Source organism: Pelodiscus sinensis, chromosome 17, assembly GCF_049634645.1.
Source record: "Pelodiscus sinensis isolate JC-2024 chromosome 17, ASM4963464v1, whole genome shotgun sequence".
Classification (NCBI taxonomy): Eukaryota; Metazoa; Chordata; order Testudines; family Trionychidae; genus Pelodiscus; species Pelodiscus sinensis.
The window spans coordinates 34,149,647-34,170,449 of record NC_134727.1 but is presented as its reverse complement, the minus strand read 5'-3'; the positions used below and the strand labels follow the sequence as shown (position 1 = coordinate 34,170,449).

Genomic DNA, 20,803 nt, shown 5'->3' with positions numbered 1-20,803 from the left:
TGATGACAAGGAGAGAGATGCCCAAATTCTTGATAAGATGCATGTGGCACACCTGGCTTGGATCAATAATAAAGAGAATGTCTCCAGGAAATGGGCATATATTTGAGCTAAGCAGGAGACAGAAGTCAAATTATGGCAAATGAAAGAGGACTGGTTGAAACATCAAGCAGTTAAACTCCAAGATGCAGCGGATAGACATGACGTTAAAGCATTCTGTGACGGGCTGAAGGCAATCTATGGGCCACACATTGCTGGCTGAACACCAGTGCGCTCTGCTGATGGCCTCACTTTGATCACGGCTAATGCTAAAATCCTTGATCTCTGGGCTGTACATTTCCACAAGTATTGAACCAGACCTCATCTTTTGACAGCAATTTTCTTGAAGAGATTCCTCAGCGGGCTAATGATTTACAGCTGGATATACCACCAACTCTTGATGAGGTACAAAAAGCTGTTAAACAGATGAAATCTGGAAAGGCACCTGGCAGTGATGCAATTCCATCCGAAATTTATAAAGCTGCTGGTGGCCAGATGATATACTGTCTCACCCAATTATTTAGCACCATCTGGGAGAAAAGGAGCTAGTCCCCCGGGACTTCAAAGATGCTCTGATTGTACATATATATAAGAGGAAATGTGACTGTGCATGTTGTGATGACCATCGGGGCATATCTCTGCTCTCTATAGCTGGTAAGATCCTGGCCCGCATCCTTTACAATCGGCTCTCACTGCATGTGTTTAAAAATGGTAGTATTCCTGAAAGCCAGTGAGGATTTTGTGCCAGTCGAGGCACTGCCGATATGATATTTACAGCCAAACAGATAGAAGAGAAATGTAGAGAGCAACATCAGGACCTCTATGTGGTTTTCATTGATTTGACCAAGGTGTTCGACACAGTCAACAGAAATGGGTTCTGGAAAATACTTGGACAAATTGGTTGTTTTGAAAAATGTATCAACATTATTTGGTCTCTCCATGATGGCATGCTTGGTCACATCCTTGACAATGGAGACACATCAGCTCCTTTTGAATATCAAACGGTACAAAGCAAGGATGTCCTTGGTCCTCTCCTGTTCAACATCTACATTTCAATGCTGTTAGTTGCTTTTAAGAACTGCACATTGGGCATACCTATTCAGTTTTGCACTGATGGCAGTCTCTAGCGACTCCAGGCTTGCACTAAAGTGATTACTACAACTATTCGTGACCTTCTGTTTGCCGATGGCTGTGCATTGCTGGCTCATTCGGTGGCTCATTCAGTGAAGGATGCACTTTGTTACTTCTGCTTACCATTTTGGACTCACAGTGAGCCTCAAGAAGACAGAAGATATGCCTCAGCCTGTTTGGAAAGAGCCCAGCACTTCAGTGATTACAGATGCTGGTATAATCCTTAAGGCTGTTGACAAGTTCTGCTACCTGGGAAGTGTACTGTCCTCTAGCATAAATATGGATCATGATGTATCTGCTTGACTAGCCAAAGCCAGCGCTGCATTTGGAAAATGGACCAAACGCTTATGGAATTACCATGGTATTAAACTCCATACCAAGATAGCAGTTTATCAGGCAGTTATTCTGAATGTCCTGCTGTATGGCTCAGCGACACGGACAATATATCATTACCATGTTTTGAAGCTCGATTAGTTCCATATGCATTGTCTGAGGAAGATTGCCCATGGGAACTGGTAGGACAAAATTCCTAATACGGAGGTCTGTAAGCTGTGTGGTGTCATGGGCATGGAAGCAATGCTTATGAACAAACAGTTTCACTGGATTGGTCATGTTATGAGGATGGATGATACACGGATACCAAAGATGGTCTTCTGTGGCCAGCTTGCTCATGGAAAACGCTCTATCGGTGGTCAATATAAGCGCTATAAAGACATCTTAAAGGCCAGTATGAAGTCATGTGGCATATCTCCCAATGATCTGGAAACTCTAGCTCAGGACAGATTGTCCTGGAAACAAACCATTGTACAGGCTCTTAATTGCTTTGACAGTCAGCATATCCAGGCATTGCAGGAAAAGCGGAGGATCCGAAAGGTACATACAGCGCCTGCAGTTGGCAGCTTTTTATGTGACATCTGTAATTGGCTCTGCCGATCAAGGATTGGTTTAGATGCTCACCAAAGGCTTCATAGAGGATGAGATCCGTCGATCGACAGCTTAGTCCAAGAAGAAGGGTGGGGTAGGAGAAAAACGTAGTTTTAAACCATACTAAGTGTGCAGGCAGTTAGGAGTTCTATTCATTTTACTGGCTCATAAAATACACTTATATAAAGTGTGCTTTATTCCATAACCTTTTACTGTAATTAAGTCTTCTCAGTTTTCCTGCAGGAAGATAAATTGGTGTTTTCCAGTTTTCTTGTAAGTTACAACTTTTCTTTAAAGAGCAGCAATAATTCTGACAACTCAGATGCCTTATTTAAACAAATACTGCTTGAATTAAATACATGCTGAGTCTGAATTTTATCTGTCTTTTTAATTTCACATCATCCTTCCCCTTGCTCTACCTTACTCATGAATGAAATTAAAATAACAGGTACATTTTAACCAACAAGACCCATTTTTAAAATTTGTATTTATTTTCTGAGCCATTCTCTTTCAAGAGAAATTGTATAAAACTTATTTTACAACTTAGTACAGTAAATGTCCGATAACCTGGGACCTTTAGGACCCAGGGGGTGCCGGATTATCAGATATGCCGGACTATCAGAAGGGGGGATTATGAGAGGTCTGGGGTGGGGTGGGGGGAAACCACCCCAGACCTCTCATAGCCCCCCCTTTCGATAGTCCGGCTCTGCCACAGGCATCCCTGATTCAGCCGCTGCTGGTCAGTTTCAGCAGCGGCTGAATCTGGGACGCCTGCAGCAAAGCAGCTGGAGTGCTGCCGGGTTGGTCTGGTAGCGCCGACCCTTGGTGCTGCGAGACCAACCCAGCAGCACCCCAGCTGCTCTTGGGGACACCTAGAGCAGCTGAGGGGGCTGCCGGGTTGGTCCCACAACGCCGAGGAGCGGCGCTACTGGACCAACCCGGCAGCACTCCAGCTGCTCTGTCCCAGGTGTCCCCAAGTCAGCCGCCGCTGATACTGACCAGCGGCTGACTCCAGGAAGCCCGAGGCAGAGCTGCTCTGCCCCGGGCTTCCTGGAATCAGCCGCTGGTCAGTATCAACAGCGGCTGAATCGGGACGCCTAGGACAGAGCAGCTGGGGACCAACCCGGCAGCACCTCCGCTGCTCTGTGCCAGGTGTACCCAAGTCAGCTGCTGCTGAAATTGACCAGCAGCTGATTCCAGGAAGCCGGGGAAGAGCAGCTCTGCCTCGGGCTTCCTGGAGTCAGCCGCTGGTCAGTTTCAGCAGCGGCTGAATCGGGGACAGCTGGGGTGCTGCCGGGTTGGTCCCACAGCCCCAACCCCAAGGGGCAGCACTACCGGACCTACCCGGCAGCACTCCAGCTGCTCTTCCCTCGGCGTCCCCAATTCAGCCGCTGGTCAGTTTTAGCAGCGGCTGAATCTGGGAAGCTGGGGGCAGAGCAGCTCCAATGGTCCGGCTGCCCAGAGCACTTCCAGGTTCCTGATGGTGCCGGACCATCAGATGCCGGACCATCAGAGTTTTACTGTATATACACAACTATAAATTGACCCAAGAAAGTTTCTAAATTTGTATTGATGAAACCTGCTACTGGTGACTTTCTTCAGGTTCATCATATTGATCATGTATGGTGTTGTTAATACTTCTCTAGTCTTCATCTTCTTCTTTTGGCTTGTCAATTGACTGTGTCTGCTTAAGTCTTGCATTATCTCATGTTTAAGTCCAAACTTGTATTTTTCTTGTACAGCTAAACGTACTTGTTTATTAGCTCCAGAGGGAGAGCCATGTTAGTCTGATTCTGCAAAAACAACAAGGAGCCTTGTGGCACCTTTAAAGATTCACAGATTTATTAGGGCATCAACTTTCATGGGTAAAACCACTTTTGTCAGATGCATGAAATGGACTTTAGAGAGATAGGGACATACATGTGTACTAGCATATCAAAAGAAGGGAGTTACTTATCAACTGTAGGGCCAGTGCTAAGGAGGCCAGTTCAGTCAAGAGTTCACACCTCCTGGCAGTTGATGAGGAGGTGTGAATACCAAGAAAGGGGCAAAATTGCCTTTGAAGTGACACAAGCATTCTAAATCTTATTCAGTCCTAATCTGATTGTATTAAATTTGCAAATTGCAACACTGCTGTTTCTCTTTGTAGTGTATCAGCTCCTGGGTGTGAGACACATCCACCCTGACTGAAATTTGAGTTTTGTGTCCTTAATTTATTTTTGGGTTTTTGTTTTTTTTTTAAATAAAATGAAAATGCACATGCTTCATTTAAATCATTGCTCTGGGGTGGGGCTGAGGATGAGGGGTTCAGTATGCAGGCTACCCCAGGAAAGGAGGACCCTTTGGACCATTGAACTATAGAGTAAGAAGTGAAAAAGAATAAAATGCTAAAGGTGATCTGTAAAGGGATGAAAAGAGTATTGTCCATTTTGAGGATAAAGAGGCCTGAAGAATTTTAGCTATTCAGAAATGTATTGATTGGTTTTGCTTCTGTTTAATATTAAAATGTCAGGACCTGCTTTTGCTGGGTGATTGGACAATTGGAGGGATGATGATGTGACATGATATTGAGAGGAGGAAGGGTTTTTAAAGTTCAGATTCTTTACAACTCTTCAGACCTGATTCTCTTCTCATTTACACTGAATTTATGCTCATAGAGCTCTGCCCATTGCAGTGCATATTGTTCTGCTGTACACCATTCTAAGAGAGAGAAGAACTCCAGGGATCTTGGATTTCTGTTATTTGCTTTTTATTTCCTTTTGTTAAGGACACCAAGGTGACCAACATTTGGTAGAAAAATTATTGTTTCATATTTAAATATTCCAACCTCTTGGACTGAGGTTTGATAGAAGTCCTGTCCTTCTTGTCTCCTCAAGAAAAGTCCAAGAAGAGAAGACAGTATTTCCAGTACTTCCAAGCAAAAAACAATTGAAGCCAGTCCTCTGGTCTTCCTTCCTTTGTTTCCTTTGCTGTTCCACCATTAAAATAAAATGGGAAGCATGTTAATTCCCTTGATCTTTGGTTTAATTCCTTTCAACTAGGTGGGTTGAGATTGTTTTCTTCCATAGTCACATTTAATGATTGCTTTATCTTATTCCTCTCTCCTTTTCTGTTGAGTTTGGATGAAAAGGAAACTGCTCAGCGATAACAGAGAGGAAGGAAACAAAAGACCTACTTCAGCTCTTGCATGTGCCAATTTTTTATCAGCGGGAGGACATTAATTTCACTGGTGCTGCTCCTGATTTACATAGGTGAAAATGACAGCAAGAATTCGGGGGACGGGAGGGGTATGACAGCGAATTGGGGTTCCCCAGATCATGCAGCCCCGTAGCAGCAAGAACAGACTCTGCCCTCCAGTAGAATAGAGAGGGTTTATTGCTTTTCCAGGATACAGCACAGCCTAGACATGACGTGGCTAGAGGAGTCTGGACTAGGATGCCTCAGACCCCTTGAGATGGGGTGTCTCAGCCCTTAGACTCCCAGCCCTTTTCCTTAGTCTGTCTCCTTCATGATTCCAGCCAGAAACTGACCCTTTCCCCAACACTCACATCCTTTGTTCCATCCCTTCCCTTAACCGGTAGAACCGGTTCGTCACTGTCGGGGGGGGGGGGGGGGGAAGGGGGGGAGGGGCCTCAAGGCGCCCCCCAAGGCGCCCCCCACTGGGCAGTGCTCACAGACAGAGGCCAGTAGGGGTCATCCACAGCCCAAGCACAGCAACCAGCAAGGTACTGACACTACATCACAAGGGGTTGCGGTTTTTGTATGTCCCATCCTGCACCCTTTACACTCCCATTGATGCCAGTGGGAGCTTTTTCAAAAGTGAGAATTCCAAAGCTGACTGAAGGATTTAGGCGCATGACTCCCATTTGTGTCACTGGGAATTGTGCGTCTAAAATGCCTCGGTGGCTTTAAAAATCTCAGCCTGCGGGGTTTTACAGATCGCAGAAGTGTAGGACAGGAAGGGGCCCCGCAAGTTGTCATTTAGCCCCCACACCCCCATGCACTGGAGGCAGAGCCAAAATAAAATATAATAAAATAAAATACTACCCTGCACAATGGACTGGATGGGGGCGAGGGAGTTCAAAGACAATGCCACTATTATAGCAGAATCATCTCATGGGAATGTTGCATATTGATTCATTATTATTGTTTCACCACTGTTAATACATTCTTATTTTGACACAGTTATTTTTGAGGCTGAGTAATCTGAAATTAATTAGCAAAAATATACTGGCAGTGCTGGGTTGCTAGGATCCAAAAAGCTGCCAGATGCATATACCCAGCATCTCAAGGAGAGCTTTGTTTTCTTTTCAATTCCAGTAAGAAAAGCATGTTTTGGCCATCCCTAGGTGTCTGCATGTGTGGTCAGGATGTTTAGTTTTAATCAGACCTCTTCTAGGCTGCTGATTGTTGGGCTAGGAGTACTTATCTTCTGCTCCCAGCTGCTGGTCCACTCCTAGCTCATTTCTGCCCTGTGAGGTTTTCACCATTTCCCTACACTATATTCTTGGAAAGAGGAGGGGCGGGAATGGAAATTCTGAGCTGGTCACTGATTGTAACATCCTGTTGCTTCACTTTGCCAGATTTGTGCCTATCGAGAGGAAAGCCAGGAACCGCCTCACTGTTGGCATTAGTCCCTAGAACTTGCATGGCTGCTAGAGCAACTCTCCTTACTTTCCATTAAAACCTATGCCGCCTGGTCAGGGGAGAGGGAAAATAACCTGCAGAGCATTCTAGCAAGAAACTGACACTACAGTCTGGAAGAGACAACATGCTGGATCAGATTCACTTGCTGGCTGCTGTGAGCGTCCTGGGAGTCCTGGAGCAAGGTATGGTGATTGACTAACCATTCTTCCCCACTTGGATTAGCTAGTTTACATCCTTGTCACTCTCCTTTTATTTACATTAATTAATAACTCCTCTGACGGGGTTCATTAGGCCATTGACCCTTAGGCTGCACCTAGATGAAATCCACAGCATGCTAGGTCCTAGTTGCTGGTGAAGTCCAGATGGGGGAGGAGGTAGGCAGGATCTATAAAGAGAGGCAGGCTGAAGGGGTAGGAAGAGTGGCAGGTCTATGCCCTGATGTAAGGGGTAATAGAAATGTAGCCGTGTTAGTCTGGTGTAGCTGAAGCAAAATACAGGACTATGTAGCACTTTAAAGACTAACAAGATGGTTTATTAGGTGATGAGCTTTCGTGGGCCAGACCCACTTCCTCAGATCAATATGTGGAAGAAAATAGTCACAACCATATATACCAAAGGATACGATTAAAAAAAAGTGAACACATATGAAAAGGACAAATCACATTTCAGAACAGGAGGGAGATGCGGGGGGAGGAGGGGAAGGAAGGAAGGTAAGTGCCTGTGAATAAATTATATTAGAGGTGGGGAGAGTTAGATGTCTGTGAGCTAATGGTATTAGAGGTGATAATTGGGGAAGCTATCTTGGTAATGGGTAAGATAGTTAGAGTCTTTGTTCATTCCTTCCCGGAGAGTGTCGAATTTTAACATGAATGACAGTTCAGAGGATTCCCTTTCAAGTGCAGATGTAAAAGGTCTTTGTAGCAGAATGCAGGTGGTTAAGTCATTGAGAGAGTGTCCTTTCTGGTTGAAATGGCAAGAAACTGTTTTTTCTTTGTGATCTTGTCTGATATCTGTTTTGTGGGCATTAATCCTTTGGCGAAGTGTCTGAGATGTTTGTCCAATGTACATAGCAGATGGACACTGTCGGCACATGATAGCATAGATTATATTTCTGGATGCGCAGGAATATGTGTTCTTGATCTTATGACTCACTTGGTTAGGTCCAATAATGGTATCAGCAGAATGAATATGTGGACAAAGCTGGCAACAGGGTTTGTTGCAAGGGAAGGTACCAGGGTTGGTATTAGTGTGGTATGTCCTGTGGTTGTTGGTAAGAAGTTTCTTGCCATTTCAACCAGAAAGGACACTCTCTCAATGACTTAACCACCTGCATTCTGCTACAAAGACCTTTTACATCTGCACTTGAAAGGGAATCCTCTGAACTGTCATTCATGTTAAAATTCGACACTCTCCGAGAAGGAATGAACAAAGACTCTAACTATCTTACCCATTACCAAGATAGCTTCCCCAATTATCACCTCTAATACCATTAGCTCACAGACATCTAACTCTCCCCACCTCTAATATAATTTATTCACAGGCACTTACCTTCCTTCCTCCCCCCCCCCCCCCCCCCCCCCGCATCTCCCTCCTGTTCTGAAATGTGCTTTGTCCTTTTCATATGTGTTCACTTTTTTTTAATTGTATCCTTTGGTATATATGATTGTGACTATTTTCTTCCACATATTGATCTGAGGAAGTGAGTCTGGCCCACGAAAGCTCATCACCTAATAAACCATCTTGTTAGTCTTTAAAGTGCTACATAGTCCTGTATTTTGCTTCTGATGTAAGGGGGGATGAGTAGAAAGTAGAAATGATTGAGGAGGAAGCAGATCAGGGAAGGCATTAAGGGCTGGAAAGCAAAAGCAGAGAGCTGCTGGCTTGAGGGCTCCCCGGACTGAAACCAAGTGTTACAGGGTGGGCCTGGGTTCACCTATGTGTCTTTGCTGGAGTGAGGCAGTAGGGGGATAGCTCATTTGGTGGTGGCTGAAAGCAGCCTTTGATAATATCCTGGAAGTAGGGAGACCTTTAATGTGGCTCAGCTAGAGGAAAGAACGGCAGCATCTGGCCTACGACAGGCCGTTCAGTAAGCAAGGTGAATGACTGGCTGAGTAACTGCAGGATATGGCATCTAGGGTTCCTAGGTGTCCGGTATGGACCTGGACAGTCTGGTATTTTCGCCTCCTGTCCAGTAAAAAAATTCAGAAAATACCAGGCACCTAAAATATCTGGCATTTTCTGATTTTTTTCCCCCGGCCAGGAGGCGAAAATGCTTTCCTGGGTGCTTACCTGGTTCCTCAGGGAGCAGGAGGACAAGATAGCAGATGGCCATCAGCAGCCTGTTAGGGCCAAAAAGCCTCAAAAGCATTTCTTAAAGGGGCCGTGCTTTTTTTAAAAAAAAATTTAAATTTTTTTGCTTAACAACTCTTGGGGTCCTTTTTTTTTTTTTCTTCTTCTTCTCAACAACTTTGCTCTTCCCCGGCAAGCAAATGTCGTTACGCCGATTACTTTTCAGGAAGAACGGCATTGCGCAAGAGGTTTTTTCTTGCGCAAGAAGGGGCAGTGTAGACAGCTCCTTCTGGCGCAAGAGCCTCTTCTGCAAAAATGGTGGCTCATTAGGTATGCAAATGAGGCTCAGCGATATTCCATGCTTAGCCTCATTTGCATATTTCTGGTGCAAGAAGCCGCAAGTGTAGACATAGCCTCACACTCCTGCTTTGTATATTACATTTCTGAGATCAGCTTTTAAGACACTCAACAAGTAATTAGGCTGGGCTTCTAAATGCATTAGCCCTAAGGACTGTCAGTGATACCAGAGTAATAAGATGGGAGAGTCTAGGGCAGGACCTGTTTCTCAGGCATGGCATAAACCTAAACAGGCCCATACACAGGAATTTCTGGGGGGGGGGGGGGGGCGAGCTGTAGGAGGGGCTGATGGCTGCCCCACAGCCTAGCCCTGCCTGCCCCATGCCTCGCTACTGGGAGAGGTCGGGGAAATCAGTCACAGCCTTCCTTGGGCCAGCGTGCCGCCCAAGCCTCACACTTACTTGGAGGACCATGGGTGGAGAAGGGGTGCATTCACACGCCCTTCACACTCCCCTTGCATACAGGCCTCGTAAATCTTAAGTCAAACTATCTTCACCACTTGGGTCTGTGGAAAAAGTGTGTGGCCTGTGTGATGTAGTTAGATTGACCTACTGCAGATACAGCTCTGTTGAGGGAAGAATCCCTCTGTCAAAGTATAAACAATGAGAAGTCCTGTGACTCCTTACAGACTAACAGATTTATTGGAGCATCAGCTTTTGTGGGCAAAGACCCCCGTTGTCAGTAGGGTTGCCAAGTGTCCGGTTTTGAACCAGACAGTCCTGTATTTGAGCTTTCTGTTTGGGAAACAAATTGAGAAAATATAATTGTCTGCTATTTTCTAAATAAAACGTAATGTAGATTGTGATGTAATGTCAAATATGTCCGATATTTTTGTTGAAACCATATGGCAACCCTAGCTGTCAGATGCATCAAATCTGTTAGTCTATAACAGTGTTTCTCAACCAATGGTACGAGTACTCCCAGGAATACTCAAGAGAAGTCTGAGGGGTACGTCAACGCAATTGAAATTTGGAGAAAACTGAATTTCTGTTCTAAGTTTTACAGCGGTTTATTATTTTTGTACTTTTTACACCCAAAAATGTCATTGCCCACCCAGCTACGATTAACTTGTTTAAACAAATATGTTGCAATGGTAGGAAAAAAAAATGTGTGTGTCTGAAAACTGAAGGTACTGGGGGTACTTATAATTTTTTTTAAAGGGGTACTTTATAAAAAAAATGTTGAGAAACACTTGTCTATATAAGGTGCCACAGGACTTCTTGTTGTTTATGCAGATTCAGACTAACACGGCTACCCTCTGATTCTGTCACAGGAGTTACTGTCTCTCAGAGAGGTAGATTACTCTGCATTAACAAACAAAAAACCCAACAATCCCTGCCCCCTTGCATTAGCATAGGAAATATCTAAACTACAGTGGCATCGTGGAAATGCTTGGAGTGCAAATATACCCACTTCTTGGGAATTTCTTGGTGCATCTTAACTTACAAATGTAGAAAGCTCCCCAGGAAACAGGAAACTCCCTCCATTTTACAAATAGGCTCATTGTTTCCTTGAGGGACTGTGGACTTCAGTGCGAACAAAAAGATAATTGAAGAACGTCACATGGGCAGAAAAGTAGAGCAACTAGAGACAGTGAAGTAAAACCTTTCTACGGGCAGGAAGCAAAGGGTTCTGGTAGAAAAGGAATCTTCTAGATCTTGTTCCTCACTGAATGGTAAAAAAGCAAGTGGCTAGGAACTTTTTCAGGAACCAGTGTGCATGATTTCCTGGCAGGTCTGGCTTGGCACTTGCAAACAGCACACAGGATTATCTAATAACATTGGCCATTTTTACTTGCTTTCTAGTGACACTAGGCTTCCAACAGTGCCTACATAGGGATACACACACCTATTACTTCATCCTAAACCCAGCTCACTGGACTCTGGGGAAGGAGCATGGGTGTCAAAAGTGTGTGTGACTGCCATGGTGAGATCAAAATGAGGAGGTGAACGGAGAGGCTGTGTTCCATCAGATTCCTTAGTTTGTAGTGATCTTTCAGAATCTGGTACTAGGATGCAAATGAGAGGTATGTTTGTGTCTTTTCTGTCCTTGAAAAATAACAGGCCTGGTCTATATAATCATTCTTTGCACTGCATGTAAGTATATTGTAATGAGCCCCTTTGTCAACAGGCTAATTAAATGTAACTGGCATTTATGGTGGTGTGTTTGCAGTGTGGTTGGAGCCACTTATCTGTGCCTGTGTAGTCAGGTTTGCTTCTTTCCCTAATGAAGGGTAGGGTTAGACATGGTGATGGCTTGAATGTTCATCCCTCAGTGCTTTCAGAACTTCTGGCTGTATAAACAGGCCAGACTCTGTAAAGGTACCTATTGTAATGATACCCACTGATTCCTAAGACTGCTTCAAATTCAAGGTGACTCTCTCTCACTAGGGAAGTAAAGGGTTAGCCTATTACCTGGTAAGCATCAGCCTTACCAGCATGCTTACCCAGATAACCAGTGAACTGGTGCCCCTTCCCCCCTCGCCTCCCTCCCTCCCCCCCATCTGGGGCAGTCTCCCATCCACAGAATCCTGGTTAATCTGTTACCCATTCACTTTTTTAATACCTCTCACAGGCTGTGTCCAGACTCAGGGTTTTTTTCGAAAAAAGTAGCCTTTTTTCGAAAAAACCTCACCTGCGTCCAGACTCAAGCCGCGTTCTTTCGAAATTAAATCGAAAGAACGCGGCTTTTCTTTCGATGGCGGTAAACCTCATTTCACGAGGAAGAACGCCTTTTTTCGAAAGTTCCTCTTTCGAAAGAAGGCGTTCTTCAATGTAAATAGGGCTTCTTCGAAAGAGAGCATCCAGACTCACTGGATGCTTTCTTTCGAAAAAGCAAGCCGCTTTTTCGAAAGTTCAACGTGCAGTCTAGACGCTCTCTTTTGAGAGGCTCTTTTGAAAGTATCTTTCGAAAGAGCCTCTTTCGAAAGAGGCTTGCAGTCTAGACATAGCTACAGTGAGAATTAGGGATTTGGGTTAGAGATAAGTGATGAGACTAAGTCACCAGTTCTTCCTGGCTACATGGGCAGTTCATACAGATGAGTCCTGAGAGAATCTAATTTCATATTGAGCTCTGACACACAGTGCTGAGTGCTTTGTATCCTTCCACACAGAGGCCTGGAGGAAGGGGTGATGTTGAACCCAATTACAGAGACAGGGTGATTTTATCTATGCTGCAGAAGAACATTTGTCTTCCATTTAAATATCTTTTCCCTCCTTAGAACTAAGATGAGAGAGGATATCACTTGATAAGTTATAAATATTTCCAGCCTGTGCACTTGACATAATAATATGTTGGTTCCTGAAATTAGACCCACATGTGGCTAGTCTGTCCTGTGAAATCTGGATGGTATGTGTGGAGCCTTGTCAGAGCTGGAGATATTTCTCTGGAAACTCGTGAAAATCTCTTATTAGTGGAGAAATACGGTCCCTTCCAGAGGCATCACTTTTTTTTTCCTGAGGAAATATTTGTATGAGTCCTGGGTATAATTATTTTATGGTAGAGCTATAACAATAGTGTTAGGAAGTGTGTGGCTGGGTTGGGAGAGGGATAACTCCATTTCATATATGGACATTACACCAACTTCTTCTTTCACATGGTTGCGGAATGTTAACAAAAGGATCATGAGTGATCTTGTAACACAACATGGAACTCCATGTATAACAGTCTCTGTGGAGCCCCATGAGATCATGCTTTCTTGTTTCTTTCTTTACAGCTTACTTCTCCCTCCAAGTGATCTATGCCAGGCGAACGTATGGGATCTCTCCTCCAAAAATCTCAGGGCCACCTGAGTTTGAGAGGGTCTTTCGAGCACAGTAAGACTAATTTTTTTAATGACCTGCTCTGTAGGGCCAGAAGTCTCCTATGCTATTTTTGCTGACAGACTGATCGGACAATTTGCTCACAAAAAATACTGAACAACAACAACAAAAAACATGCCAGGAAAAAGTTTGTTGATGGGGGAGGGGAGGAGAGGGAAGGGGAGAGGAAGTCCCCCCCCCCCCCCCACCGTGGCCCCTTTAAAAACCGCATGCGTGAGGCTTTTTGGCTTTAACAGGCTGCCGGTGGCTGCCTGCCATCTTGCCTCTCTGCACTAGACCGGACAGCTCCCCAGTAAGCACTAGGGTTGCCAGGCTGCCTCTGTATTGAGCCAGACAGCCCGGGATTTTCGCTTCCTGGCCAGGAAAAGAATCAGAAAGTACTGGACATATTATCTGATTTTTTTTACCAGACAGGCGGCAAAAATAATGGACTGTCCGGTTCAATAACAGACACCTGGCAACCCTAAAAGACTTCCTCCAGGACTGCAGGTGGTTACAGTATTGGGAGACCAGAGAAGGGGCTTTAGGGGCTACATGACTGATAGAACGGCAAGGACTAATCTCACCGCTGCTCTCAGTCAGCCTGCTGTCATGGTGGAAGAGGACTGATTATTGCTATAAATCCCTCCCTCTATGGCCAGGGGGGCCATTTCAGATTGGGGGGGGAGGGGTGACTTGTGCATGCCGTGATGAAGGGAGGGAAGGGAGTGAGAGCATTCAGGTGGACTGAGAACAGAATCTGCAGCAGTGTTACTGAGCATGCTCAGTACAAGCCAAGCACCAAATGGGAAGGAGGGAAACCAGCCCCCTCCCGCACATCATCATCTGTATCCAGAGGCTACTAATGCACTGAAAAATTCTACTTTTTTGGCAGACAATTTAGCAGTTAGCTGACAGGAGCACTGTATCTAATTCTTGTATAAAAGAAATACCATTAAATAAATATTAGATCCACTCAGCTCTAACTAACATATTTTGATCTCTTGTAGCAAATCACGTAAGGGACACTTGCTAGCCTTAAAATTTTAATAGATATTCTTACTTTGTTTACTAACTCTGTGGAGAGAGACAGACCCCATCTGAACTCCTCGGCTCTATCTCAGCTCTGGAAGGGGAGTGGGGTCTAGTGGCTTACTGCAAGGGGGCAGATACATTTCAGCTCTATAGAAGAACATACTGGGTGAGGCCAAAGGTCCTTCTGGCTCAGTATCCTGTCTTCCGATGGTGGCCAATGACAGGTTCTTCAGAAGGAATAAAACAGAAGAGACAATGCTCCTCCTTGCAGAAGGAATAACAGTAGTTCGAATTAGGAGCCTTAATTCGAACTATCTAGTCCGTGCCGCGTGTAGCCGCGGGCAGGTAGTTTGAACTACGGGCATTTAAAAATGGCACCCGCTTGGGAACATGCAAATGAAGCCCGGGATATTTAAATCCCAGGCTTCATTTGCAAGTTCGAATGCCTACATTAGTCACCTTAGTTCGAACTAGGGTGGCAGTGTAGACAGACCCCCAGAGAGGAACTCTTTCATCCTTCTTACAAGGTTTATGGGGAGGCTGCCTTAATCTACCCTCCAGAATAGGACACCTTCTACGCCAAGCCAGCAGTAAGTGGTCTGGCATCATTGTAGCACAAAGCATTGCAGCATAAGGTCCAGGTTTCTAGCCACATTCAGTCAACATCTGCTCCCTATCATTTTGTGGGTACATCTAAACTACGTTCTATTTTTGAAAGAGAAAAACTGCAGGTTTTTTTCGAAAAAGGGAGTTTTTTCAAAAAAACCTGCATCCAGCCTACTTTCACTTTCGAAAGATCCACTTTCGAAAGTGAGATCAGAATTCCTGTAGAATTTGCATATCCTCTTTCGCAGATAGAATGCAGTCTAGACATAGCCTCAGTGACTCACAGAAGACTGATCTCTCTCATGGCAACCTGGAGGAAGCAGGGGAAGCTATTAGCTGATGCCTCTGCAGTAAACCTCCATTTGCTCATCCCCAAGGAGGCATGGCTTGAGCCTCTGCCCTGCTGCCGTGCCAAGACCCCCTACCTCTCCCGCTCACCCACTCCTGCAGTAAGGGAAAGTTAGACCCTCCCAGCAAATGGGGGTGCTGAACACATGGGCGCTAGCCCTGCAGCCATGCCCCCCCTCCCTCAAGCTCATGCCCCAGCCTCTCCCTACCATGCCTGCCATCAAACTGAGTCCAGCTGCTCCCCTAAAAACTCTGATGTCTACCTGCTGTATAGTGGCTACCTAAAAGCATAACTGTGGCCTTGTACACAATGCATCCCGATTGTCTTTAGACAGACCTTCCTTTTATTTTAACAGATTAGGTGTTATGCTCTACAATGCATCTCCTGTTACGTTTGCCCTTTACTTTTCATTACAGCAAGAAAAGCAGTGAGCCTGCTGCTCCCTCCCCTGGCCTCACCAGCTATCCGTCTGGTGCAGATATCAGGCAAAATGGATTAGGGATGATACATTCAAGGCACAAATGCAATCTGCCAACTTGGACATGGAGCATTTAAGTTAGTGGAGGAACATGCTGCTGAAGGGGATGCATGTGGAGCATGAGGACAGGAGAGTGTGAAGGGACCTGAAAGTGAGGGACTGGGAGGGAGTCTTGTCATCCATGGTGGATATGATGGACCACATGGCAGCTTTCCAGGATGCCCATATGCACAGGCACCCCTCTAGCTCTTGCGGATCACCATTCCCTCCTCATCGAGTTCCATGGCTTCCTCTCTCAGGGGCCCTAGAATCCCGGGGGAGTCAAGGGCAGCCTCACACTCAACTCCTAGGAGTGTCATGAAGCAAAAAGCTGTCCTGCCAATTGTGATCACACATATATGCCCCTGGAGTCCTTTTCCATTCCTGCTTTGTTCCCTAAATAAAAATGCAGGATTTCTGAACAATGGTTCCTTTACTGCTTTTGTTGAAGTGGGGAGGAGGATTACAGGAAAGGATACTGAATGCAGAGGCACCTTGTTGAGAGCAACCTGCGTGACTCTCAGACTGGCCATTTATAAAACTGCTTTTAAGTACCCAAAAGCACATTCTACCACCGTTCTGCACTTGATCAGCCTGTAGTTGAACTGCTCCTTACTGCAGTCTAGGCTGCCTGTGTACAGCTTCATGAACCACAGGCGCAAGAGGTAAACTGGGTCACCATGGATCACTGTTGACATTGCAGTGTCTCCAATGGTAATTTTCTGGTCTGGGAAACAAGTTCCAGCTTGCCAAAGCGGTAGGAGTTCCTAAAGATGCACGCATCATGCACCTTTCCCGACCATCCCATGTTGGTGTCTGTGAAATGGCCCTTGTGATTCACTAGCCCCGTGGTCCCCAACACGGTGCCCGCGGGCGCCATGGCGCCCGCGGGGGCATTCGTGTGCGCCCGCCACGTGCTCGGGGCTGGCCTGGCCTTGGGCGCGTGGCGCTTGGGGTGGGGGGCGCCGGCCCCGGCCCTGGCCCCGGCCGCTTGGAGGAGAGGGGGGGTGCTGGCCCCGGGCGCACGGAGCTTGGGGGGGGCGCTGGCGCCGACCCTGTCCCCCGGCGCTTGGAGGAGGGGGGGGCGCCGGCCCCCGGCGCACGGAGCTTGGAGGGGAGGGGGCGCTGGCCCCGGGCGCACGGAGCTTGGAGGGGAGGGGGCGCTGGCCCCGGGCGCACGGAGCTTGGAGGGGAGGGGGCGCCGGCCCCGGGCGCTTGGAGGAGGGGGGGGTGCGCGGCTATGGGGGGGCCCCGCCACCGTCCCCGCCCCCTGGCGCCCGGCGGGCGAACGGCCACGCCCCCTGGCGCCCGGCCACCACCACAGGTTGGGGACCACTGCACTAGCCCCTGCAGCACCATTGAGAAGTACCCTTTGTGGTTTACGTACTCCTTGGCAAGGTGCTTGGGAGTGAAGATGGGGATGTGCATTCCGCCTATTATCCCATCACAGTTAGGGAACCCAACTGTGGCAAAGCCTTCCACTATGTCCTCCACATTTCCCAGAATCCCTACCCTCCATAGCTGAAGGGTATTGATCGCCTTGTCTGCTTTGATCACAATGGCCCCCACTGTAGAGCTCCTCACTCCAAATAGATTCCCAAATAAGTGGTAGCTGTCTGGCATTGCAAGCTTCCACAGGGGTATTGCCACTCACTTCTCCATTGTAAGAACAGGACTCATTCTGATATTCTTGCGCTTCAGGGTGAGGGAAAGCAATTCACAAACTTCCATGAAAGTGGCCTTACACCTACTGAAGTTTTGTGGTCACTGCTGATTGTCCCATTCCTCATAACTATGCTGTTCCACCAGCCTGTGCTTGTCTCATGGCACCAGAACCGGTGTTCCACTGTGTCCAGAGGATCAAATGCTGGCAGCATTTGCTAGTCGTTCAACTCAAGTGCTTCACAGAATAGTATGTTCATGGCCTCCTGAGAGTCAGCCTTATTCTGGCAGACTTCAGCATTAGGCTCTCCATGATTAATATTATCATAATGCTTTGATGCTCAACAGGATCTGCAATGAGTTCCATGCTTATGATGTTATGGCATCTGCATGGATAGCCAAGAAAAAAAGGGCACTAAGGAATTGTTGATGTTGTTCTCAAGCATAGGGGGAGGGAGGAAACAAGTTAATTATGGGACAGTGACGACATGTACCTGGAGCTATCAGTTGCACAGTTTTGGTCCTGGCGTGCACTGGGAGCATAACCACAATGAAAAGGGGTACAGACACTGTGGAATAGCTACCCATAGTGCATCACTCTCAAAGTCGACAGTAGCCACCCTGCTGAGGATGCACTACTTCAAATTATGTCGAATTCTTGCACACAGGACATGTGCCTTCAACTTTACAAAATTGGGTGCTAAAAAGTCGACCTTAATAAATTAAACCATGTCTCTCGGTGTAGACATGGCCTTATTCTGAAGACGGGGATAGGAGAGGAATGGGTGCAAGCCACTAGAAGTAGCCTATGGAAAAGCAGAAGCCTGGAGCCACTGGGAAACCCCAGAGAAGCTCAGAATGGTGACCCTGTTGTTCTTCCTCCTCCAGGGCAAACTGCTCTGAGTATTTCCCCATTTTCCTGGCTGTTCTGTGGCAGGCTGGCCTCTTCTTCCATCAAGGTGAGACTGGCTATTTCATTGGTTAAACGGGTGAGGTGGGAATGTTGGCTCTGTTTAGCTTCGCGTCTGCTACGGGCTGACCCCCTCGGCAGAGGTCAACAGCACTAGGTTCCTCAGCTCTCTGACACGATTGCACCCCAGTAGAGTGGGAATAGTCAGGATCGTCTCAGAAGGTTCTAGCTGTACAGGGACAGGCTGGGAAAAAAGTTCCCAAGAGCCTTTGTCTTCTGCTGTTATTTGTCTCCTTCTCTTAATTGCAGGTCTGACTGCTGCCCTGGGCCTGCTTTATCTCTACTCCCGCTACCGCTATTTTGTGGGATATAAGGCATCCTCCTCAGGAAGGTAATGGAGCCCTGCTGAAGCGGGTCACAGATTTCTTTTTTGGGGCTTTGGGCATGGAATTAAAGGCGCTTGGGGGTTTGGTTTCAGAGACTACTGTCCTGCCTATTCAGGATGCAGCAGGGTTCCTTTCTCTAGTAGAAAAATCAGCATTAGTTAGAACTGCCAAGAGATCTCTTCCCTTGAATATAAAAATACTGTCAAGGCTAATTAAGAAAATTAGAGCCTGCAAAGATTTATAGGGGTCTCTTTAACATCACAATGTCATGGTGGGTGTTTTGAGAACTGTGCTCTGTATTACAGGCAGCCAGAACTCATTCATGTGGGCTTGGATGTAGGATTAGGACTAAGCATACAGAAGAGTTTTCTGCTTCAGGGCTTCCCTTGATTGTGGGCAGTCTGTGTGTGTGTGCATGGGTGCACCTGGGGTGAGCCAGCACAAGGGAAAGGACTGTACAGATGTCAGAGTTCTAACCTTACCCTCCCTTTTTAGAGGGTGTGGGGACGGGAGTCAATGGGTTTCATTATACCCTCTCCCCACTTTTCCCCTCTTGGGGTGTATTATTGTCATTATGTGAGGCTTCTAAGTATGAGCACTCTTGTCTTCCTTCAGGTTAGCCCCAATGTATTTCAGCGCTGGAGTTCTCTGGATTCTTATTGGACTAGCAGCAGTTGGGATCTTGCATTTCTTGCTCTTTCACTATGTGGGGCTAAATGTACTTTTATTCATTAGTTTGTGAAAGGAGAGTTTCCTTGGACTGCACGCTCCCGTCTTGGCCCCTCTGAACATGTGGATCCAATGGAGGGAAGATCCAAGTCCCCAACCACCCCAATGTCTCAATGTGTGCTAAAGGAATGGGTGCACATAGCACTGCCCTGTACTGGTAGAATGTGAGTCATGCTCAGTGTCTACATTCTAAGCAAGGGATTCTCAAACTTCGTTGCTCTGCAACTCCCTTCAGACAACAAAAATGACTATATTATTACAAACATTACACAGGGGATGAGAGACATTGTTCCATATTCTTTTTGAAAATATGCTTATGGCATGAGTGACATAACTAAGAAGTACTTTCTGCAAGGTAATTCATTTAAGCGGTCACTGGCGAGGTTATGATTTACTGAATGTAATTATCTAATTTGTATCCTTGTATCATTCCTGTAGCTGAAGTTAGGAATATTGACCAGGTATCTGTATTTCATATATGCTACTTTTGGGTGACATGCCCTGCTAACACTTCAGGTAACAATGAAAATGCCAGACAGAGTTGATGGCCCATTAGCCAGGACAATGGACTGTGAAAAGGCTTGGTTCCATACTGCTGCTGACTCACTGGATGCAGTGATGCTACAGAGTCAAAATGCAGGACAATGTAGCACTTTAAAGACTAACAAGATGGTTTATTAGATGATGAGCTTTCGTGGGCCAGACCCACTTCCTCAGATCAAAAAACTTTTTTTTTTGATCAAAGATCTTTTTTGATCTGAGGAAGTGGGTCTGGCCCACGAAAGCTCATCATCTAATAAACCATCTTGTTAGTCTTTAAAGTGCTACATTGTCCTGCATTTTGCTTCAACTACCCCAGACTAACATGGCTACATTTCTATCACTATGCTACAGTCAGGTAACCAGGTCACCTGATACTAATCACCACCTTGGACTGCTGTACTTCTCCACTGGGTGTGAGGAGTCAAACCAGATTCCCACCTTATGGGAATTCTATATAAGGTGGAGGAGGAGGAAATAATAAAGGTCTTCAGCTTGCTTCACCTCTGTCTCCCACTCAAGAAGATACTTGAAAACACTTGGAAACAAAAGGATTAGAACTGAGGGATGGGATGGGGGGGAGGAACACTGCTGGACCCAAGTTAGAAAGACACCTCTGGCCTGTGAAGGACTGTAAAAACAGTATCTAGGATGATGAATTTGTAACCAGTTTCTTTAGTGAATCTAGCTTAGTTTGCCTGCTTTATTGCAGTATTTTTTTAGTAGTCTGCTTGCTATATCTTTAAACACTTAATTCATCTTTTTATAGTTAATAAACTTACTTCTGGCTTATAATATAATTCAGTTTATGTACTTTCTAACTGGGGGTGGGGAGACTTGTGCATACCCTCCTCCACTTCAAGAGAGGGGTCAAATTTCACATAA

At 46.1% G+C, this 20,803-nt stretch overlaps 1 protein-coding gene across 2 annotated transcripts; it reads left to right on the top strand.

The window, feature by feature from the left end:
- Window positions 1–5,230: 5,230 nt before the first annotated feature.
- Window positions 5,231–20,084, top strand: LOC102456931 (leukotriene C4 synthase-like). 2 transcript variants are annotated; one of them, XM_014581142.3, is made up of 6 exons: window positions 5,231–5,342; window positions 6,675–6,920; window positions 13,100–13,199; window positions 18,242–18,312; window positions 18,573–18,654; window positions 19,265–20,084. In XM_014581142.3, exons 2-6 carry the CDS (start codon window positions 6,863–6,865, stop codon window positions 19,389–19,391), a joined length of 438 nt encoding a protein of 145 aa, XP_014436628.1. In that variant the 5' UTR covers window positions 5,231–5,342; window positions 6,675–6,862; the 3' UTR covers window positions 19,392–20,084. The 2 variants fall into 2 exon arrangements, with proteins under 2 accessions (XP_014436628.1, XP_075756625.1); XM_075900510.1 differs by lacking the exon at window positions 5,231–5,342 and having other exon boundaries at window positions 6,665–6,920.
- The last annotated feature ends 719 nt before the right edge of the window (window positions 20,085–20,803 follow it).